The sequence below is a fragment of the Bufo gargarizans genome, chromosome 5 (assembly GCF_014858855.1).
Source record: "Bufo gargarizans isolate SCDJY-AF-19 chromosome 5, ASM1485885v1, whole genome shotgun sequence".
In the NCBI taxonomy this organism is placed as follows: domain Eukaryota; kingdom Metazoa; phylum Chordata; class Amphibia; order Anura; family Bufonidae; genus Bufo; species Bufo gargarizans.
Window position 1 is genome coordinate 342,945,567 of NC_058084.1, and position 24,430 is coordinate 342,969,996.

General features: G+C 45.3%; 1 protein-coding gene across 1 annotated transcript in view; it reads left to right on the forward strand.

The window, feature by feature from the left end:
* Positions 1–24,000, forward strand: part of DAZL (deleted in azoospermia like) — a 113,549-nt gene extending 89,549 nt beyond the window's left edge. The window contains exons 10-11 of the mRNA XM_044295520.1: positions 7,938–8,033; positions 23,925–24,000. Of these exons, the coding sequence (XP_044151455.1) occupies positions 7,938–8,033; positions 23,925–23,993 (165 nt within the window). The 3' untranslated portion in view covers positions 23,994–24,000. The remainder of the gene's footprint in view (positions 1–7,937; positions 8,034–23,924) is intronic.
* The last annotated feature ends 430 nt before the right edge of the window (positions 24,001–24,430 follow it).

The following is a 24,430-nucleotide window of genomic DNA, read 5'->3' on the forward strand; positions in this document are numbered from 1 at the left end:
AGGAGAAGTTGGGGAATATGTTTTGGGGTGTCATTTTACATATACCCATGCTGGGTGAGAAAAATATCTTGGTCAAATGCCAACTTTTATAAAAAAAATGGGAAAAGTTGTCTTTTGCCAAGATATTTCTCTCACCCAGCATGGGTATATGTAAAATGACCCCCCAAAACACATTCCCCAACTTCTGAGTACGGCGATACCAGATGTGTGACACTTTTTTGATGCCAAGGTGGGCAAAGGGGCACATATTCCAAAGTGCACCTTTCGGATTTCACCGGTCATTTTTTACAGATTTTGATTGCAAAGTACTTCTCACACATTTGGGCCCCTAAATTGCCAGGGCAGTATAACTACGCCACAAGTGACCCCATTTTGGAAAGAAGACGCCCCAAGGTATTCCGTGAGGGGCATGGCGAGTTCCTAGAATTTTTTATTTTTTGTCGCAAGTTAGTGGAATATGAGACTTTGTAAGGAAAAAAGAGAAAAAAAAAATCATAATTTTCCGCTAACTTGTGACAAAAAATAAAAAATTCTAGGAACTCGCCATGCCCCTCACGGAATACCTTGGGGTGTCTTCTTTCCAAAATGGGGTCACTTGTGGCGTAGTTATACTGCCCTGGCAATTTAGGGGCCCAAATGTGTGAGAAGTACTTTGCAATCAAAATCTGTAAAAAATGGCCTGCAAAATCTGAAAGGTGCACTTTGGAATATGTGCCCCTTTGCCCACCTTGGCAGCAAAAAAGTGTGACACATCTGGTATCGCCGTACTCGGGAGAAGTTGGGGAATGTGTTTTGGGGTGTCATTTTACATATACCCATGCTGGGTGAGAGAAATATCTTGGCAAAAGACAACTTTTCCCATTTTTTTTTTATACAAAGTTGGCATTTGACCAAGATATTTTTCTCACCCAGCATGGGTATATGTAAAATGACACCCCAAAACACATTCCCCAACTTCTCCTGAGTACGGCGATACCAGATGTGTCACACTTTTTTGCTGCCAAGGTGGGCAAAGGGGCACATATTCCAAAGTGCACCTTTTGGATTTCACCGGTCATTTTTTACACATTTTGATTGCAAAGTTCTTCTCACACATTTGGGCCCCTAAATTGCCAGGGCATTTTAACTGTCGCAAGTTAGTGGAATATGAGACTTTGTAAGAAAAATTAAAAAAAATAAAATCATCATCATTTTCCGCTAACTTGTGACAAAAAATAAAAAGTTCTATGAACTCACTATGCCCATCAGCAAATACCTTAGGGTGTCTACTTTCCAAAATGGGGTCATTTGTGGGGGTTTTCTACTGTTTGGGCATTGTAGAACCTCAGGAATCATGACAGGTGCTCAGAAAGTCAGAGCTGTTTCAAAAAGCGGAAATTCACATTTTTGTACCATAGTTTGTAAATGCTATAACTTTTACCCAAACCATTTTTTTTTTTTTGCCCAAACATTTTTTTTTATCAAAGACATGTAGAACAATAAATTTGGCGAAAAATTTATATATGGATGTCGTTTTTTTTTTGCAAAATTTTACAGCTGAAAGTGAAAAATGTCATTTTTTGGAAAAAAAATCGTTACATTTTGATTAATAACAAAAAAAGTAAAAATGTCAGCAGCAATAAAAATACCACCAAATGAAAGCTCTATTAGTGAGAAGAAAAGGAGGTAAAATTCATTTGGGTGGTAAGTTGCATGACCGAGCGATAAACGGTGAAAGGAGTGTAGTGCCGAAGTGTAAAAAGTGCTCTGGTCATGAAGGGGGTTTCACCTAGCGGGGCTGAAGTGGTTAAGGGCCCCCTCTGTATGATATATAATTTATTATTTGTGAGTCTCCCAGTTTAGGGAAACTTTATTAGCCAGAGAGCAGCTAACAAACATTTGTTTCTCTTGAATGCATGGGGGGGGGGGGGGAAGCACAGCAACATGGGTACATGCCCAGCTGACCCTAGAAGTAAAAAGTGTTGGCTCCTTCTATCTGGGCTATACCCACTGCATAGCTAGTGTCTGTAGGAGGCAGACACGACCTGCTTTTCTCGCCCATTCCATTGGGGGACACAGACCATGGGTATAGCTTAAGCCACCACTAGGAGGAGATGCTATGCAAATAAGAAAAAACAGCTCCACTTGGCTATACCCCCATGCTCCAACAGGAGGACCTCAGTTTTAGCTGTGTCGGATAAGGAGGTGACACTCCTGCTTCTGCAGGCTTGTCCCTGTATTCTTTTTTTTCTCTCCTCCTCCCCCTCCACCAAACCAGCCCAGTCCCTCCTCCGCCCCTTCGGAGCCCGCGGAGGAGACCTCCTGGGCCTCTTCGATAACTAGGGCGGCCGCAGACTTGGCCCAAGTCTTGCGCGCCTTTATGGAACGCATGGCGGCCTCGGATCCACCGCCTGCGATGCCTGTGGTTAGCACCGCTCCACCTTCCGGTGCCCCCCACAGAGGACGCTCGACCGTTTAAAAGGCAGCGTGCGCAGCAGCATCCCTCCTCGGAAGACTCTGCTTCTCCCCCTCACCTGGAGGAGTGTTCAGCCTCTCCCCCTCGCGGGGACTGCAGGTCTGAAGGGGAAAGGTCCGGCTCGGACGAGGACACTGAACTGGAACCCTCGCCTAAGCTCTCCAGCATGGTGGCAGACTTGGTCCCGGCGGTCCGTGACACCTTTGACATACAGGGGGAACCTCCTTCTAGTAGCCAGGAATTCCCCCTTTTCCACTCCAGTAGGTGTGACTCACCAGAGGCAGTCACATTCCCCATTCACGGCGAGTCGCCAAGGTCCTTTCTAAGGCTTGGGAGCGCCCTAATCACCGTTTTTCTGCCACAAGGTGCATGGATACTCTGTATCCTTTCCCAGCAGATAATGTGCAGCAGTGGTCTTCTCCTCCTATGGTCGAGCTGCCGGTGGCCAGATTGGCTAAGAATTCGGCAATACCAGTCCTGGATGGGTTTCCCCTACAGGACTCCGTTGATAGGCGTTTAGACTCTATTCACTCTGGCAGGCACTGGTCTGCGGCCCGCATTCGCCTCGGCCTGGGTAGCCAGGGCGCTTTCGGTGTGGTTGCAGGACCTCGCAGAGCAGGATACCTCTGCGGACATCCTGAGCTTTGCCCTCCAGATGTCCCAAGCGACAACATTCCTCTGTGAGGCCTCATTGGACTTCAGCACTCTCTTTTTGCGCGGATTGCGGCCCTCTTGGTCACGCAGCGCAGGGAGGTCTGGTTGAAGGTCTGGCCAAGCGCTCCCTCACTAACCTCCCCTTTGCGGGCTCCAGGCCATTTGGTGCTATGCTGGACGAGATTATCTCTGACGCTACAGGGGGCAAGAGCACACACCTGCCCCAATCTAGATCCAAGCGCGCCTTCAGAGCTCGCCCCTTTGGCTCTAGAAACCAGTCCTTTCGAGACGGACCCCTCCTCCGGTGGTTACAAGATAGAATTCGCTTCCAGGCCTCAAATGTTTCTTCCCTTCTCGGGTTCCGGGGGATCTGGCCCGAGCCTCGCCTGTTTGTTTGTTTTTCTTAACAGAGGACGCAGGGTCGCACGGTGCGTCCCTTTTCTCTCAGTGGAGCGAGCGCCGGGGTCGAATGGCCCCTCTTATCGCTCTCCTTCGCACTCGGGGGGTGGCAGTGATTCCCTACCTGGACAACCTGTTGGTGAAGGCTCAGTCTCTGGAGGACAACCTGGCCGTTTCACCCTGTCTGTCCTGTCTCAGTTCGGGTGGTTGGTCAACTATCCCAAGTCCTCCCTGGTTCCCTGCTAGAGAATGGTTTTCCTGGGCATGACCTTAGACACTTGCCTCTGTAGTGTTCCTTCCCCAGGACAAAGTGGTGGCTCTCCGAGATGCAGTGGTTCGCCTTCACAAGCTGTCCCCTCTACCTCTTCGGACGTGCATGCGGGTTTTGGGCCGGATGGTTCCGTTTGCGCAATTCCACTCCAGGCCTCTTCAGCTGGCGATCCTGTCCAGCTGGGGCAAGTCACAGCTGGGCCTCGACCATCTAGTTAGTCTTCCCCATCTTGTCCGCAAGGTCTTCTTCCTCGCACCCCATCTCTGGGCAAGTCCTTTCTTCCCCTTGTTGGCGGGTGATCTCCACGGACGCCAGCCTGACTGGGTGGGGAGCCGTTTTCGGATCCCTCTCTGCTCAGGGCCACCACAGGCAGCAGCGGATTCCTCCCAGCACATCAATATTCTGGAGCTCAGGGCGATATTTTTTTCTGTCTCTCTCATTGGATACACCTTTTCTCTCCAGTCTTCCAGTCCGAATCCAGACGGACAACTCCACTGTGGTGGCGTACCTGAATCATCGGGGGAGCACCAGAAGTGTGAGGGTCATGGAATAGGCCTCTGTTATACTTCGATGGGCGGAGTCCTTTGTTCCAGTCCTCTCTGCAGTCTACATTCCCAGGGTCGACAATTGGGCAGCAGACTCTCAGTCGCCAAAGCCCCGACCCGGGCAAGTGGTCTGTTCACCCCGAGGTGTTTCTTCACCAGACATAGACCTTTTTGCCTCACATCTCAACCACAAAGTACCGCGTTACTTCGCGAGGTCCCAGGACCCTCAGGCGCTGGCCTCTGATGCTCTGGTCCTTCCTTGGTCCCAGTTTAGTCTCTTGTACCTCTTTCCTCCCATTCCACTCTATGCCAGGGTTCTCAAGAGCCTGAAGTCGGCCTGGGTTCCGGCGATTCTATTGGCCCCGGACTGGCCTCGCCGAGCATGGTACGCAGATCTTCGGTTCCTTCTTGCAGACGCGCTGTGCCGTCTCCCTCTTCGTCCCGACCTCCTTTCCCAAGGTACGCTACTCCACCCGAGATTACATCAGCTGCATTTAACGGCATGGCTGTTGAGGCTACGGTATTGAGGTTCCGCGGTCTCTCGGAGTCTGTTATCCAGACTGCTCAATGCACGAGAGCCCCAGTCTTCCAGAATTTATCATCGTACCTGGAAGACTTATTTTTCCTGGTGTGAGGCTACTCTGTTTTACCCTCTCTACCTTTCTATTCCCAGAGTCTTGTCTTTCCTCCAGGCGGGCTTTTACAAGGGCCTTCTGCTTGCCTCTCTCAAGGGTCAGATTTCGGTCTTATCTGTTCTTTTCCAGAAACCTTGGCTGGCTTCTTGCCACCAAGTGAGAACCTTTTTTTTCAGGGGGTCGCTCACCGCGTTACGCCTTTTTGTCCTCCTGTGGGACTTGAACATTGTTCTGGACGCTCTTCAGTCATCTCCCTTTGAGCCTTTACAGGATATTTTTCTTTCCTTTATCTCGTTTAAGGTCGCCTTTCTTGTGACGATTCTATTCAGAGTTTCTGAACTTGCTGCGCTCTTGCAGATCCCCTTTCTTGGTATTTCATCAGGATAAGGTGGTTCTGCGTCTGGTCCCTTTCTTCCTCCCTAAGGTGGTGTCCTCATTCCACATTAATGAGGAGATTGTCCTCTCATCCTAGGGAGCGTTCTCCTCACCGTTTGGATGTTGTTAGGGCTCTTCGCCTCTAACTTCAGTTTACTGAGTCCTTCCGCCGGTCGGAATCCCTCTTTGTGGTCCCTGAGGGTCCTCGCAAGAGCCTGCAAGCTTCCAAGGCCACCATATCCCGTTGGATTAGGTCTCTAGTTAAGGAGGCCTATGTTGCGAAGGGGCGTGTTCCTCCCTTTCGGTTGACTGCTCATTCCACTTGGGCGGTTAGACATCAGGCCTCAGCTTCCCAGGTCTGCAAGGCCGCCACCTGGGCTTCTGTCCACACGTTTTCCAAATTTTATCACATCCATTCCTTGGCTTCTGCTGATGCCAGTTTGGGTTGCAGGGTTCTCCAAGCAGCCGTGAGTTAGTTGCGTTGTATGGCTGTTTTTCTGCCCTCCCTTGTGGACCGCTTTAGGACGTCCCATGGTGCTGTGTCCCCCAATGCATTCAAGAGAACTGGATTTTTCTACTCGCCGTAAAATCCTTTTCTCGTAGGATGCATTGGGGGACACAGATCCCACCCTCTGTGGCTAGTCTTTTCTGTAGGTCCTCTCTGGTTTAGGGCTTGTTGGCTTATAGTTTTGTCTTGTGCTCCTACTGCTTTTCTACCTACTGGTTTGCTCCTGCATCTGCAGTGGGTATAGCCCAGATAGGAGGAGCCAACACTTTTTACTCCTAGTGGCCCAATGCATCCTACGAGAAAAGGATTTTACGGTGAGTACAAAAATCCAGTTTTTGGTGTACCCTGTCCAATATTTGTTTGCTCAGATGAGTAAAAAAAAATAAAAAATGTGGTTGTCACATCTTTCACGTGGCTTGGGGCCCAATAGGCTGCAGAGGAGCCACATTGTTACGGGTGGTGTACCTGTGTGGATATACAGTAACCACGGATGCTTCTTGGCTAGTTGAGTTATGCTACTTTCACATTGGCGGCATGGAGATCTGGACGTCTGATCCTCCAGCAAAAATGGCAAGAATCGGCTGGACACAAATCGCAGCATGCATTGGTTTGTCTCTGGCCGATTCTCGCAATTTTTGTCGGGAAGGTGGCTGGATCTCCGCCAGACCCAATTATACTTAATGGGGCCAGCGCACATTTTGTTTCGGCAGTGCTGGATCCTGAGAAAGACAGAAGGCTGTTCTCTGCTGGAACAGCCTGTTGTAATCGCTGCCGCAGGTGTGAAAGTAGCCTTATTTCAGTCAGCATTTTATGTGTACTTCGAGACCTCACCCCTAAATTCAACATTAAAGGGGTTGTCCGGGCTTTTACTATTGATGACCTATCCTCAGGATAGTTAATCAATATCACGTTGGTGGGGGTCCGGAACCCCTGCCGATCAGCTGTATGAGGAGACCGTGCACGCAGTGATTCGGTGCGGTCTCCCATCTCTCTTCCTGTCCACTGCTGCTTTGCCATAGACAGCAGCAAAGAGATAGGTCATCAATAGTAAAACACCGGACAACCCCTTTCAGCATTCCAGTGGGTTCACATAAAAACATATTTGACACTGACAATAATCTAAGCTACTGTGGGGCTCAGTGTTTTAGGGGTTCCTCATTGACCTGTGATGCCATTACTAATGTATGACTTAAAGGGTCTCTGTCACTAGAATTTTCAGTATTAAACTGGCTGACATTAGCGATGTGCTAATGTGAGCTGCACCTAACCCTGCTATTCTAATTATCCGTGCCCCCGTTACGGTAGAATTCTTACTTTTATAATATGTAAATGAGCCTCTAGGAGCAGGGGGGTGTTGCTCTTGCATCTAGAGGCTCCCGTCTCCCACCTCAAGTCATGCCTTCCAAGTGTTGATTGACAGGGCCAGGCCTTCTGCCTGCCCTGTGCCCTGGGGAAATCTCGCTCCATTTGGTATTGTGCTTAGGCGAGGTGAGGAAGCTGGCTGCCTGCGAGCGTCCTTCCCCCTACCCCGCCTGCGCAGAATACTGAACGGCGTGAGATTTCCCCAGGGCACAGGGCAGGCAGAAGGCCTGGCCCTGTCAATCAACACTTGGAAGGCGTGACTTGAGGTGGGAGACGGGAGCCTCTAGATGCAAGAGCAACACCCCCCTGCTCCTAGAGGCTCATTTACATATTATAAAAGTAAGAATTCTACCGTAACGGGGGCACGGATAATTAGAATAGCAGGGTTAGGTGCAGCTCACATTAGCACATCGCTAATGTCAGCCAGTTTAATACTGAAAATTCTAGCGACTGAAACCCTTTAAATGTTTTTGTCAGCAATTCTTTTTATGAGAATTGTAAAAACTACAGACACATTTAATAAACTGGCAAAAAAAAAATGGCCGTTACACTTTAATGTTTTCATAAAACGGGTCTTCGATTTGGTGAAATCAGTATTCATAAAGTGACTCCTACAGGCTTCATTAACACAGGTAAATAATATATTTTTAAAGTGTGCACTTTAACATTTCATGGGAAACAATTTCCTGTTAATCTGTATTTCTTTTATTTATTTTTATATTTTTCATTCCAGAAAGTGGATAGAAGCATTCAAACGGTTTTATCGGGTCTTCTTAATGGAGATGGGATTATTCAAAGATCGTTCATTTCACACGATGATTATTACAGGGTACAGAAAATTAGATTACATTGTATCTACCTAAGTAATTTGTTTTATTTTATGTTTAGCCGCAGTGTATAATTTCTTTAAAATGCTTGGACATGCTGGATGACCACTAGTAAGAAAGATGCTTTCATAGTGCATTAAAGGGGTTGTCCGAATTCAGAGCTGAACCCGGACATAACCCGTTCTTCCCTCAGCATGCGTGAGTGGAGCATCGAAGCATTATCGTGCAGGGCAAGGGCTTTTTCTTTAGATCTGGTAATGTACCAGGTCTCTGTATGGGAATGCTAGGCGGAGATTCCTGCCTAATAGTGAGCCCAATGATATCATGGCTCTAATGGCCGTGTCTTTAGTGCTGTGCTAGCCTGTAAAACAGCGCTATAGACCACCAATTAGTGCCAGTGTTGTCACTGGGATCACTGCTAGGATGGAGCCTTTGCCTATCAATATAAAAATGTAAACAAAACAGTCCTTTGCCTGCGCGATGCAGGGCATGGGGAGCATCAGAGCATGAAATGTGCCGATGCTGTACTTGTAAGTACTAAATAGGTGAAGGGGTTATGTCCGGGTTCAGCTCTGAACCTGGACAACCCCCTTTAAAGAAGACCTTTCATGTTGTTTTTTAGTTTAATTAAAAACGTTCCTTGCAGGGTACTGATGCTGCCACCCTGCCCATCGGTTTCATATAGCTCATACACCTCGCTGTTTTCCTGCTCAGTATGTTAATCCTGAGCATCGGTACAGGTAGGAGGAGACTTCAGGATTTCTCAATGGGCGTCTCCTTCTCCCTGGCTGTCACACGATCCAATCACAGCGGAGAGCATCACAGCCAGGGAGAGAAAAAAAGCTCACCTTCTCCCTGGCTGTGACTAATTAAACTAAAAAAAAAAAAAAGAAAACACCTGAAAGGCCCTCTTTAAAGATAAGTGCTAACAAACATTCCATTCGTGGAGCTCTTTAGGAGTAGTGTAAATATGACGTTTTATTCTGCCAGATTCTACTCCTTAAGTGCACTGTGAAGTCCTTAGTATTACGACAGTGGTGTAGAACCCAGAGGTTGCAATAGATGCTTGTACAGGCACTATTACGCTATGAAAAAAGTAATGCATACTAATAAACCTCAAGCTTTCCCTTGAGGCACTATTACGCTATGAAAAAAGTAATGCATACTAATAAACCTCAAGCTTTCCCTGCGCACTGAACAACACGGGCATCACAGCAATACTTGCTGGTTCCAAAGTATCCACTTAGAAATCTCCATACTCGCAAAAGGGCAGAAAAAACTGTTAGGTAGCAAGTAGATATGGTTATTTATTAGGGAGGCTGTTGATTGGCCAGTTTCAGCGCACTACTACTTGATGGCGCTTCCTAATGATGCGACTGTGGAGGGGGACTCTCGTATGTGTGGAGGTACTTCGGGAATAAAAAATTTTTTTAATACTTTAATAATTTATGATAAATATATTCCCAAATACTTTTCATTAGTTAAAAAGGCTTGTTTTGCCTGGAGAGCAATCATTAGGAGAAATAAAATGGCTGCGATCCTATTAGTGCACACAAACCTGTCCTTATCACACAGGAGGACAAGTTACTTCACAACACTGAGATAAAGAGCTGCCTCATCCTCCTCAGCTCTGCTTGTCCGTATACAGCTGATAAGATCATCAGCTTAATCTCTGCAAGAATGGCGTTCATGAGGAGACATGAAGTACAGAATGGTGGTGGGGATGTGGATAATGAGCAGTAGCTATTATATTCAGTCTCCATTACCACAGTCTGTCCTGTCCATCCTCTCTGTACTTCATGTCTCCTCATGAACTCCATTCCCACAGAGATTCAGCTGAAGATCTGATCTGTAATTAGGATCATAATCTCTGACAAGCAGAGCAGAGAGGAGGATGAGGCAGCTCTTTACCTCAGTGTGGTGAAGTAACTTGTCCTGCTGTGTGATTAGGACAGGTTTTGTATGTACTAACAGGTCGGCTGCCATTTTGTTTCCCCTGATGATTGCTCCCTAGACAACATGAGCAAATATAAATAATGAAAGATATTTGGGAATATATTTATCATAAAGTAATATTTAAGTATTTTCCTTTTCTTAATTCCCGGAGAATCCCTTTAAGCAGCGCTTTCATGTGGTAAAAGATATAGAGGGGTGGGCGGTCAGGCATTTGTGGGGCCTGTTCTGGCAGCATTTTAGTGAGAGCGTTAGCACACAGGCAGGTGTCCAGGGGAACTCATGTAAGCAGGATGAAGCGTGACCTGTCTCCATACAGCATTAAAATGTATTGGCTCCGGCAAGGCGAATTGAGTATCAACTTCGACCATCAATTTTTAAACTTTAAAACATGGATCCGAAGTCAGCGACTGGTACCTCAGTACCAAAGCTTGGAGTAATCATTGCAGTCTCCTGGTAATCACCATTTAAACCTTCTACAGAGATCTGAACTTTACTGCAGGGAAATCACCAGGCTGCTACCTCATGGAATAATCTGTGATTGACAGCTGACCAAAGGGGGTCAGAAACATCAGTGCAGGGCACCAAGGGATAAGCTGAGATCAGGGCAGGCAGAGTACGACCAAACAGTCTGGGCAGGCAGCCAAGGGTCAGTACGGAGGTCCAGCAGCAGAGGGTCAGAATCCAGGAATTGGGCAAACAAATGGACACGGCACACCTTTGCAGGAACTAGCAAGCTAGAGAACCTGTTACCAAGCCATCCTATTATAGGGGAAGGTGTCTTGTGTACCCAAGCCATAAGCTGGTGTGAATTGGGGTGCACACAATGGCCCTTTAAGAGCTGGAAGGGGCTAACGCCCTTTGAGTAGAAGGAAGAAACATTGCCAGGAAGAAGCAGTTAACTGGTGGCTGGGCCCACTGCAAGGATGCAGGGGAAGATCAGCAGGTCCAGGTCAGAAAAAGTTTAGGAGGTTGGGTGGAGTGGTGCCTATGCCCGCCCAGGAGAACAGAGGCGGGAGGCATGGGCTTTCATTGCAACAGTACCACCCTCACCCCACATCCTTTCTTTCGTCTGGAAAGTTGCAGGAACCGCTTCAGCAGAACAGGAGCATCATTGGGCTCTGAGGACTACAGAATACGCTTAACTGATGTACATTTTCAGTGCCACCATGAGAAGAAATGGGAGTAAAACCTCTGGAATAACAATTAAAGACAACTGGCTTGAGGAGTCGAGGACACGTGAAGAGAATTAGGAATACTTAAGGAGACTGGAAGGTGTAACGTAAGACCAGATTAAATTGTTTTAACACCTCAAATTGACCAGTAAGGCAAGGTGCCAACTTGTATGAGGGTACTTTGAGTTTGTTTGTTTGAGGAAATTCAGTGAGCAGAGCCCTGTAGAGGAAAGGCTTTAGGTTTTTTTCTAGGTCTGGACAAAGATGACAGGAATCAGCTGCTGGAACTCCCGAGGAGACTGTTACCACAAGAGGATTCTGTAATTAGTGACCATACACAATGCAGAAAGGGGTTTCATCATGACATGTAGAAGTGAAGTGTCGTAATTAATTTATCAAAACTTTATTGTTGTGTTCCACCTGTTCATTGGTCTGCGAACGGTAAGCAAAGGAAAAGTCCAATTTGGTATCCAGTAGTACACAGATAGCTCTTCAGAATATAAAAGTGAACTTTACTCATATCGTGTCAGATCGAAGGGGCAAACTATTGAACTGGAAAATATGCTTCAGGAATAAGTTGGCCAGTTGATTCAGAAGAAAGACTAGGCACAGGTACAAAATGTGCTATTTTTTGAAAATCAGTCACCCACCACCCAAATTAAATAGCATCCCAAAGAGGAAAAGTCTGTTGTTGCCATGGACCGTCAGGCACTGGCACTGGGAGTTAATGTCCTGCAAGTCTTTTTTTCTGGGCACAGGTTTAACAGGCAGCAACAAAATCCTGGACATCCTTGGAAATCGAAGCCCACCAATAATGTTCGGAGAGCAGACTAGCGGTCCTCAGGAGACAAGAGTGAGCAGCTACTTTGAAGCAGTGACCCCCAGATGAGTTGAGTCCACTTAGCCTTACGGGACATAAGTCTTTCCAGGTTGGATGTCCTTGAGCTGAACCAGAGCGACTGAAATAATGCAGACAGGATTGATGATATGCTGGAGATTTTCTACCTGATCAGAAGAATCAAATGAATAGGGAAAGAATAGCATCTGCCTTTGTATTCTTCTCTGCAGTGCGGAAGTGCAAAAAAAAATGACCGCTGGGCTTAGCGAGGGTTAAGGCATTGGCATACTGAGGGTATGTCAGATTCTTATTGGCAGGTTTACACACATCCCTTCAGAAGATGACCACTTCTCCAGGGCCAGTTTGATTTAAAAAAAAAAAAGCAGTTCTGGACCCAATGGAGTAATTCCGCTCCTCAAGAGATTGACCTGGACATGAAACCACAGGTGAGCATTTTGCCTAAGGACTTTTTCTGAGTGAGGACCACTCCACCTCCCACAGAGGATACATCCATCTGAATTACCAGTAGTAATTGGCAAAACCCAAAAAACAATGTATGGCCCTCAGACCCTTGGGGCGAGTCCATTCCAGAACTTTTCAGCTTCTCATGGTCTGTCTGAATACCAGATGTTATATTATTATATAACCCAGGAATAGTAGGGAGGTTTTCTCAGACCCTTTTCAAATTTGGCATAGTCTGTTCTGTTGCAAATGCTGGAGGACAGTGCAGACGTGCTTCCGGTGTGAGAACAGATCAAAATAAAATAAATATTTCATTAAGGTGGGCCACACAGACATGCAACAGGTCGCAGAACACATCGTTAAATAATTCCTGGTATACTGCAGGAGAGTTTCATAGACCAAAGGACATGTCAAAGCTACTTGTAATATACAAAAGTTTTGTGTATTAGATTGTGTGCTGATATTAGATGCAGTCCCTTTGTAGAAGTAGGTCCTCACTACTTTCAGTCCAAAACGTATAAAAAAAAAGTTAGGGTCTGTGCTGCAATAAAGGAAAACTTAGGGGTAACACAAAAATCACTGGTTCTTTTTATGCCGCTTCCTCCAATCTCCTCCTTTATCCAGTTTCACCTGAAACGCCCCAGACGACGCAGGAGCAAAACCCGGTTCGGGCTTTATCATATGTTCAAGATTACGATTTTGCGTGAGAAGCATACCACTACCGCTCATTGGTTCAGAGACTAAGAAGCTGCAAAGGAGGAAAGATGAGATTGGAGGAAGCAGCATAAAAACAATTTTTGTGTTACCCCTAAGCTTTCCTTTATTGCAGCACGGACCCTAACCCCTTTGTATATGTTTCAAGCTACTCATAATGGCTGTCATGGGAATTAAAAGCCATCCTTCAAAGGTAGTGGGCACTTATATTTTACCGTGATCTTGTTCAGATCATCTATACATGGCTGAAGAGATCGATCCATTTTCTTATTGAATAAGAATGCCCAGGCAGGAGAGGAGGACATTTAGATGAATCATCTTTCAAGGCTTTATGCAGGAAGTTGCCAAACTGGAATCCGAGAAGGCCTTTTCAGAGATGGCCTGGGTTTTTTAGGCAGGACTATTGGGTAAACCTAACCATGGGGTGGAGTGGTTTCAGCAGTGGCATACATAGAGAGGTAAGGGCCCAATAGCAAGGATCAAACTAGGCCCCCACACTGGACAGAGGGCCATTTTTCCACTGCTTCATTTGCTAAAAGTTCTTCCTTGAGAAGGTTAGAGTCCTGACCAAGTTTTTACCTCCAGTAGAAGAGGAGATAATCCCAACTAAAACTGGGCTTCATTGCAGTCGCATGGTCTGCTGCTATGGTATGGGACAGTTGCAGGATTGATGCAGTGGCAAATTCCCCTGTTAAGCATGTCAGAGTAGCTGGTATAGGTGGAGGTAATCCCTGAAGAATCCTTGGAACCTGAGGAGGCCGTACTAAAGCCATACAGCAATAATAACAATCTGCGCCCTGAAACAGAATTTGGCTACTGTTCTAGATGATTGTAGGAGCATGTAGGAGGAATTGCGGAAACCCCAACAAGAGCATGCAGTGGGCGTGCAGTGCCGGACCACCAACGCTTTATGAAGGAAGTTGCCAAAACGGAATCCAGGAAAGGCTTGTTTTGGCAAGTGGGTATTCTTGCCCAGAATAGTCTTTCCAACCAACCCTTGGTGCAGTAATTTCCTGCCTTGTGGGGACAGGACCTGACATGGTGCCTCTTGCCTCTGCAAAGGTTGTTCTGCATCTGTATACTGCACTCTTCTTCTGACAGTCTGATTCTGTCCACCTGCATGGGTTCCTGGGCTACAGTTGAGGGAGGAGCTAAGGGCCTCTGAATTGATGGCGCCAATCCGAAGGTTCACTTTTTACACATACGCCTTGAGGAGTTTCCTAGAGTGGTTATCTGTGCAGGTGATCATGTCATCCGATGTGGATGGGACTTCACATCCACATAATTCATCCTTTGTCCATCCTGACAAACCTTCCCAGGCGACTGCCACCAAGTCGCAGCTCTGTGGCAAGCATGTGGAATTGAATGGCAAACCCCCTTGACCGTGAGGCTGCCCTGGCAGAGGGGCAGAAAAGCTAAGGCCACTGAATCGGTATGACCAGGTTCTTCACAAGAACTCCTGAAGGTTGCTGGACAATGGGTCATTGCACTCCCAGAGAGGAGTGGCCCAGGCGAGTGCTTCACCGGACAGGAGAGAGAATTGGAAGGCTATTTTGGACCTGTTGGGTTTGTATCTCAAAGTGGATGGTGTACTGATTCAGGAAGCCTCAGCATAACATGTACTCCCATTTATAGCATGGGGGAAGCATCAGATGCAAACAGAAACCGCCCTACGCTGTTCCTATGCTGCAGGTTGAGATGGCAGTAGTAGTCAATGCATCCAATCTGGCTGAAATATTCAGAAACTACAGGATTTGGTCCTGGTGCCCACTGACTGGTTTATCCTTATACACCACAGGCAGACCCATCTTGGGTGGGCCAGTGGGCTCCATGGCCTTAGCAAGCTGTTATGGCAGTGGGTGTGGAACCACTGTCAACCAACAGATTTGGCTTTGGACTGAACCCAAGTGCATTATCCTGGCAGTCCCCTGGGACTCACCCTTTAAACCAGGGTGGGAACCACCAGGCCACTACCTCCTGAAAGTGTCTGTGATTGACATCTGATTCACAGGGGTAGAGACACCAGTGTGGGGCATACAAGGGATACAGGGACACACCAAGGTGTCAGGGCCAGCAGACAATGAACAATCCAATGTTTGGGCAGGCAGTGAATAGTTAATATGGAGGTCAGGCAGCAGAGGGTCTCAATCCAGTGGACAAATGGATACAGCACATCTTTGCAGAAACTAGCTTTTAACCTGTTACTCGTGCACCCATACAAGTTTTTTAAGGGAAGGTTTCTTACGTACTTGAGGGTTTCCGGTTATAGGCTGGTGGGCATTAGCATGTTCATGTGTTGGCGCTTTAAGAGCTGGAAGGCATGTGCGCGCGCATCCCACGGGCAGATGGAGGAGGTGTTGTAGCCAAGAAGCGTGCTGTAGTGTTTTCCTGGTTAGAAACTACAACTGTCAAGCAGTGGGAATGGGCTGTAAATCAGCTCTTTAGAGAGCACTGCACAGTGTAGCCATACCCTGGGCATGTGCAGGACCAGAATCTCGCAGAATAAAACTTCCTATTTACACTAGTCCTGATGAGAAACTCCACAAAAGGTATGTTGTACTGCCCCTACATAGTGCTGTTAGCAGCCTAGCATGGACAAAACTGCTGACAGTTGTTCACACAATGTAGGTTGGTAACATTTTCGTGTCAACACATATAGTAGCAATAACTTTACCCTAGAGTGCCCTTTTCAATGTAAGTTAAGGAGATACTCTCCCCATTATATGGTATATGAGCCAGCTGGAGGGCCGTAGGTTGGGCATTACTGGTATAAGCGATCCAATGATCAGATTAAAATTGTTTTTTAAATTGTATATAGAATAACTTTATTAAACAGTCACCCCCCCCTTCTTAGTTTTGCATATAAAATACATAATTAGCATCACTTAAAGTATTTATCCTAAACAGTGAATGTTGTAATGGGGGAAAAATCAAAATGCACAGATCATTGTTGTTGTTTTTTTTTACCACCCCAAAAAGTTGTAGATATGTACTCCTAATTGGTGCCAATAAACTACAGCCAGCCTGCCCTGCAAGCCCTCTGTAGACTGAAGTATATAAAAATAAAAGTTCTGGATGTCAGAATATGGTGACACCGCAAATTTTTCTGTTCAAAGCATGTTGTAGTGAAATCTAAGTGTGGTATTGCTGTGTTCGTACTGACCTGCAGAATAAAGGTAACATGACATTTTCAGTGCAGTGAATGGGGGGGGTTACTTATGACATTCTGAAAATTTTTAGCACTGTTCGCCTTTTTCTGTTTGACTCTATCCGGTGTGCAGATTCCAGGGGCAGACTGGGAACTTAAAATGGCCCTGGGAGAAAAAAAACAAAACTAAGTGGCCCCATGTTATAGGAGGGTTCAAATTGACAGAAGGTGGGGCAATACAGGTAAGCGGCGTCAGCAATACCATAGCGCAATATTGTCCCATCAGAACTGTATACCATATTGTAGCACAATATACTGCCCGAAAGTGATCTCTCTGTGGTGGCCATCAATAGATGCCAATTTCTGTCCTCCTCCAGTTGTTGTTTCTGATTAGAATATGGAGCAGGGTGCTTAGGAGGTGAAATGCGGCCACACCTGGGGGATCCAACTCACCCCGGCCACAGCCTTTTCACTCCCCTACCCTCCGGTAGGCGTCTTAGAGCCCTACATGCCCGCACCACTAGGCTGAAGAACAGCTTTTACCCCAAAGCAATCAGTCTCCTAAATGCTCAGACTATTGCCCCTTCCTAGGATAGAAACTACCACAGACTGAAAGTGACTGCTGCATTCATGAACCCATGATGATCTCTTGTCTGCAGTGGCGTCTGAATCCGTTTTTGTGTGTGTGTGTGTATATATAGTCATAAGCACTTCCTACTTTGATCTTGCGCTATATTATATATACTGGGAACTGTGAATAGTAATGCTTTCTAGTGCAATGTTTCTTTTTTTCTATTGTAATACTTTAATTTAAATGTCAGTTCTTTGTTCCTCTGTCCATGGCATCTAGGATTGCTCCAAACAACATTTCATTGTATTGTACATTGTATTCCTTGTATTGTACAGTGACAATAAAGGCATCTTATCAGTTGAATTCAGGAGGGCATGTGCGATAGCTGTCCATGTACATGAGTACCCAATTCTCAATCTTTAATTATCCCTCAGAGCTCATTATGTACCTGTCCAGAGAGGAGTACTTGGGTGGCCCTGGGCATCGTCCCAACTGGAAATTTCCTTGTAAGGTCTATGGCCAATCTGCCCCTGGCAGATTCATAGAAAGTTCAATAAACTTTCCATGAAGCTGCAGAGCAGAGATGAATAGAGAAACACATTTAATTTGTAAGGCAGAGTTGATAGAGGAGTGGAGTACCTCCAGTCTCTTGTCAAAGAGGGGTAAAAGAACCCAAGAAACTTCTTACGCCACAGTAGAAGTGTGGTTAGGGTCCTCTTCAGGGGAGAGCAAAGGGGCGTATCTAGGGGAGAGATTAGGTGGCGTAATGTCAGTCTGTTATAAGTTCAGCAGAGAAAGGTATATCAGGCTGGTTGGGAGAGTCCTTGGGTAGTCTTTTATTTTTTTTTTTGTGTCAGTTTGCCCATAGATTTAGACATTCTGGTTGCGGTATCAGTGGTGGTTGGAACAAAGTGCGCCTGAGAGGTTTTGCGTGTAGTTGTAAAAGAGTTCTTGGCCACAAATTTGTCCATAATCTGTCAGCTCTAAGGCTGGCTGTCTGGTGTCGTCATTTCAGTATAGGCCTGGGAGGATGGACCTCATAGGGCGTTTATGACGTCAGGAGGAAAAAAAAAACTGCGGTATGACCTGTTGTCGCCTTGCAATGACAATGTTTTGGGTGTCAGTAGGTCATATTAGTCCACTCAGCTATGTTACTATGGTTGGTTTATAAGCCTGAGAGGGTGATTTTCATGGATCATCTGAAGTCTGAGTAAAATCGGAGAGATTCTAGTGCAACTTGGCAGCAGAGCACTGTGGATGTATCGGGAATAGTAGCAAGTGGTGTTATTCTGTTTTAGACCACTAGATGTCACTATTGGCTTGAAAATGACATGTTACAGACTGGAAGGAAAAAACCCGCTGGCCTGTGTGACTTTGAAGACAAGTGAGCCGACCGATCAAAGGTACTCACTGGTTTCTCCAGTCTTCACTCCCCACAGCATGGGGGGGGGGGGGGGGGTCAGCGTGGGATCGTTGGTGCAGCTGGCAGGCTTGTCTTGGCCAGGCAATGTGTGGTACAGGGTAGGAGTGGGGTGTGGGCCTCGGGGCCTATGTCCCCTCTGCAGGCACTTTTTTGTATGTGCGCCCTGATGGAGGCAGATGCCCCGCCCACGGAAGTCTTCTTTTTTTTTATTTTAATTATTTTTACATTTAAATTTCTGCTCATTCTGGGTTTTAAATTCAAGGAGTCAGTCCTATCAGTGACTGGCAGCCTTCCTCCATCACGTTTATACAGAGAGCTGTCAATCACCTTCAAAGCCCAGAAAGAGCAGGAATTGAAATTAATAAAATACAAGGTTTACTAAATCCTTTCCTACAACACTATATATCAATCTGCTCTTCACCATGCTGCCTGCAGAATTTTGGTGGCGACCGGTCCCCTTCAACAATATTTTATATAGTGTCAATATATTCAGCAGCGCTTTAGTCATAGTATTTTAATGTTTTAATGAGGTGTATATTTAGTCTGAGATGGGACTGAAAACTCAGCAGTTTATTTCCCTTTGAAGTGTTATGGTCATTCTCTATTCTAGACTACAAGACTCAACCTGACCGTCAGACGCATCCCAGGTTTAGAGAAAACAGAAGATTTAGGATAAAATATTTTGTACCAATTCAAACTTCCCTGATAGATTAATGAAGTGGATGGATCAAGGTTACAAACATTGGCATCTGGCGTAAAGGGTTAATAGTTTGCTGTCAGCCCCTGTTGATCTTAGTGTCCTCTTCTGGCAGTTGAAATACACAGCAATGGTGCATGTGGTAAACTCATTAAATATATCTATCCTAGTATACGTATGTGGCCCATGCCATGTTACTATATTTTCAGAATTGGCTCTCTGTGACCATGCTTTTTTTTTTTACAAATACACGCACAGCTCTGCAGTACACATTTTATACACAGAGCACTGCAGCACATACAGTCCTGATCAAACATTTAAGACCACTTGAAAAATGGTAAAAAATCATATCTTACATTGTTGGATCTTAACAAGGTTCCAAGTAGAGCTTCAACATGCAACAAGAAGAAATGAGAGTGAGACAAAACATTTTTTGAGCATTCAATTAATTGAAAATAACGATTAAACTGAAACAGGCTGTTTTTCAGCTGATCAAACTTTTAGGACCACATGCCTTTAAAAGGCCAAATCTGTGGATTAATTGTCCATTTTCTGTCAGGTAGTCACATGTTGTGATGGCAAAGGCAATAAAACTCTCCCATTTTTAATGTGTTCGGGTTGTTGAACTGCATAAGCAGGGTCTCTCACAGCGTGCCATCGCTGCTGAGGTGGGACGCAGTAAGACAGTCATTTGGAATTTCTTAAATGATCCTGAGGGTTATGGAACAAAAAAGTCAAGTAGAAGACCCCAAAAAATGTCATCAGCACTGAGCCGGAGGATCCAATTGGCTGTCCGTCAAACTGGACGATCCTCAACCCAAATTAAGGCCCTTACTGGTGCTGACTTCAGCCTCATAACCATCAGACGGCATCGGAGACTGAAGGGCTTCAAAAACTGCTTCAAAGACCTCGTCTACTTGAACGCCACAGAACTGCTCATTTGGACTTTGCGTGAGAGCACCAAACATGGGACATTCAAAGGTGGAAGAAAGTTTTATTCTCTGATGAGAAAAAATGTAACCTTGATGGTTTCCAACGTTACTGGCATGAGACGCAAATCCCACCTGAGATGTTTTCTACGCGCCACAGTGGAGGCGGCACCATAATTGGTCTGGGGTGCTTTTTCCTTCAGTGGAACAATGGAGCTTCAGGAAATGCAGGGGCGTCAAACTGCTGCTGGTTATGTCCAGATGTTGCAGAGAGTGTTCCTCATGACTGAGGGCCCTCATCTGTGTGGTAACGACTGGGTTTTTCAACAGGACAACGCTATAGTACACAATGCCCGCAGGACAAGGGACTTCTTCCAGGAGAATAACATTACTCTTTTGGCCCATCCTGCGTGTTCCCCTGATCTAAATCCAATTGAGAACCTTTGGGGATGGATGGCAAGGGAAGTTTACAAAAATGAACAACCGTTCCAGACAGTAGATGGCCTTTGTGCGGCCGTCTTCACCACTTGGAGAATTGTTCCCACTCACCTCATGGAAACGCTGGCATCAAGCATGCCGAAACAAATTTTGGAAGTGATAAACAATAACGGCGGAGCTACTCATTACTGAGTTCATGTTTGGAAGTTGGATTTCTGTTTTGGGCGGGTTTAGTTTTTTTGGGGAGAGGTGTGGTCCTAAACTTTTGATCAGCTGAAAAACAGCCGGTTTCAGTTTATTCGTTGTTTTCATTAAATTGAATGCAAAAAAAATGTTTTGTCTCACTCCCATTTCTTCTTGTTGCATGTTGAAGCTCTACTTGGAACCTTGTTAAGATCCAGCCATGCTAAATATGATTTTTTGCCATTTTTCAAGTGGTCTTAAACTTTTGATCAGGACTGTGTTATACACATGGCTCTGCTGGGTGCACAGTTCATGCACACACAGCTCTGCTAAATACACATACCATACACACAGTTCTCGACTGCATGTACACACTTTTTTTTCCTCAACTAGCTGTTTCTGTGGAAAAGTGCATACTTTTGGACTCCCTGTAACTATTCACTGGTCTTCTGGTCCTTGTCTCTGAACATGGATGGGGTCAAGAAATTACTGGCCTCAACAATGTCTCCAAGAGGCATGTGACCCAGCAGTAACGTTGTGCTTCGAGACATACCATTTTGAGGCCAGCCATTGGAAGTTGAGTGAATAGTGCTAGGGAGCTAGAAGAGAAGTGCAGAGGCGGATTAGTTGAATGATCCTTCAGCTTCCTCTCCAGCCTGCACTGATCAGGTTGGTGCCTGCAGAGAGACAGAAGATAAAAAAAGTTGGGATTTTTAAGTGGTTGATACATTTTAATGACTAACTAAAAAGATGATGACCCGGTTGCAAGCTTTCAAGGCTACTTGAGCCACTTTCTCAGGAGTCTTTTAAAGGGGTTGTCTCACTTCAGTAAGTGGCATTTATCATGTAGAGGAAGTTAATGCAAGACACTTACTAATGTATTTATTCTTATTCATATTGCTTCCTTTGCAGGCTGGATTCATTTTTCCATCACATTATACACGCTTGTTTCCATGGTTACAGACCACCCTGCAATCCATCAGTGGTGGTTGTGCTTGCACACTATAGGAAAAAGCGTCTACCTCTCTGGTGACCGGGACCATGGAAGTGCATATAGGCTTTTGTTTTTTCCTACGTTGTGCAAGCACGACCACCACTGATGGATTGCAGGGTGGTCTGTAACCATGGAAACGAGCAGAGTATAATGTGCTGGAAAACTGAATCCCGCCAGCAAAGGAAGCAATATCAATAATATATTAAGTGGCTTGCATTAATTTCCTCTACATGATAAATGACACTCAATGAAGTGAGACAACCCCTTTAAGACCGTATCCGAAGAATCACATACGTGTTCACCAAAGCACCTCGGAATAATGAGGTAGATGAGACAAGTGATGAAGAGAAGATCAATTTGAGTAGAGAAGTAAACAAACAGTTGTAGCAGTACATTGTTGGTCCAATTATAGATGAGCAGAGTGAGTTTTCTTTTTTTTTTACGTTCTGAATACGGAACCATTCATTTCAATGGGTCTGCAAAAAAACAAACGGAATGTACTCTGTATGCATTCCGTTCCGTTCAAAGATAGAGCATGTCCTATTATTGCCCGCATAACGGACAAGGATAGTACTGTTCTATTAGGGGGCCAGATGTTCTGTTCCACAAAAAACGGAATGCACACGGATGTCATCTGTATTTTTTGCGGACCGCAGAACACTGAAAAAGCCATACGGTCATGTGCAATAGGCCTAATAGATATCCAGTTCATGAATGCGATGAACCCAGGAGTGAGAGGCACATTCCTAGGACATAATTCCACAAGACATTCATTTCTGATCTAAGTGTCAAGAGTTGTTATAAACTTGTATTCCCAGATTCTCCTGTCCTTCTGAGATTTGAAATTCCTTATTAAAATTTAATACTTTCATGTCTGTGATGATGTGGTCATTGCTGTTTACTCCTACACTCATATTGATCTGCTTAACATCATTTGTCTCATAACCTCATTTTTCCTATATACAAATATGAATCTTCAAATACTGTCGTAAAAGATGCCTGAGTAGCCTCGAAAACTTGCAGTTGTCATCATGTTTTCAGTAATTCATTAACCCCTTAAAGAGGAGTCCTATTTTAATCTTTGCATTTCCATATTTTTTTTATCCTCCCCACGTTCTAATAACCGTTCATATAGCTATATGAGGGCTTATTTGTTGCGGGACACGATGCATTTTTTAATGCCACCATTTTAATTTACTATGTTTTGGATTGGAAAACGGAAATAAAATTCTGCCAAGGTTTTTGGGGTTTTGACATCACAGCATTCACTGTGCACTAAAAATGACCTGACATCCTTATTCTGCAGCTCAATACAAATGCGGCAGTACCAAACTTGTATATTTTTTTTTATTTTATTATTATTATTATTTTTTGTGTGTGTGTATTTTACTACTTTAAAAAAAAAAAAAACCTTTGGAAAAAAATCTATTTTCTTTGCATTGCCATATTCTGACACCCAAAACTTTTTTTTATATTTTGGTCTACAGAGCTGTAGTTTTTTCCTTTTTTTTTTTTTTTTTTTTTTTTTTTGTTCGTACCATTTTTGTGGTATGTACGACTTTTTGATGTAAAATTGGGAAAGGGGGGTGACTTTAAACTTTTAATATATTGGTGTTTTATTTTATATTTTTCCCTTATTTAATTTTTTCACTATAAGCCCCCATAGGGTGATAGTACATGGAATCTTTTGGCCTGCCCTGCAAGTCCCTTGCATCATCCACAGGAGCAGCCACGGCCCAGGCATGCAGTCCTCCTGTTTGATTCTGGTCCACCACCTAGTCACCTTGTTTCTCGCCGTTTGCCGGAGCATGCGCACTACATGTAGCGATGCCGTGCCCACAATGGGCATCACAGTGCCCGGGCCGGTGGTGCACTGTGCAAGCGCGGGATCTCGGCAGGTCTTGTGGATGATGCAAGGGATTTGCAGGGTGGGCCAAAGAAGAGACTGGGGAGGAGTAATGTAAAAAGAAGGGAGAGCAGCCTGGGCAGCTACACACTGAACGCTGCCTCAGGGCACTTGCGAGCCCTCATTTGCCTATGGATTAAACTACGTTTTTCCTGCTGGTGAAAGTCAGAAAAAAATGACAAAGGTACCATTTGGTGATGGACTCCCTTTAATAAAATGTAAGAAGATAGAGAAGTTTGTAAGTACTCTGCTCTTGCTCTTTCATATATTGGCCAAAGCACTGTATGAGCGCTCTGCCAATTCTCCTAAGGGAAAAGTCTAGCGCTGCTGGAGCACTATAACTGCAGACTTAAGAAGCAGACACTATTTAGGAAGATTTTTCTACAAAGTGCAACCTACAGTCCGAAAATTTTTAGGTTTTTCCAGAAATGTTTTTTAATGCCACCTTTTTCTCTTTTTAAGGATAGAAGAACAAATCAATTTAGAAGAAGACCGGTCATGAAGCCAGCCTTTGAAAAAGCCGGAATTTGAATCCTGCTGCTGCAGTTGCTCTTTTGTTAAAGTGGTTCTCCAGGCTTTTAATATTTATGACCTATCCTCAGAGGATAGATCAGATCGGCGGGGTTCCAACACCCGGCACCCCTGCCGATCAGCTCTATGAAGAGGAGGTGTGCAGTTGCAGTCTCCTGTCTCTTTTCCTGCTGCTGCTGCTATGTCTATGGCAAAGCAGCAGCGAGCAGGAAGGGAGACGGCATACTTCGGGCGCGGTCTCCTCGTACAGCCGAACGGCTGTTGTCGGACCCCCACCGATCTGATATTGATGACCTATCCTGGGGATAGGTCATGAGTATTAAAAGGCCGGAGAACCCCCTTGTTTGTTTTGAGTATTTATTTGGTTATCTGAGTGCACATGCTATAGGAGATAGGGGGCTGACTGTCCTGTCTAGTTTGCTGTGCGCACATTAGTT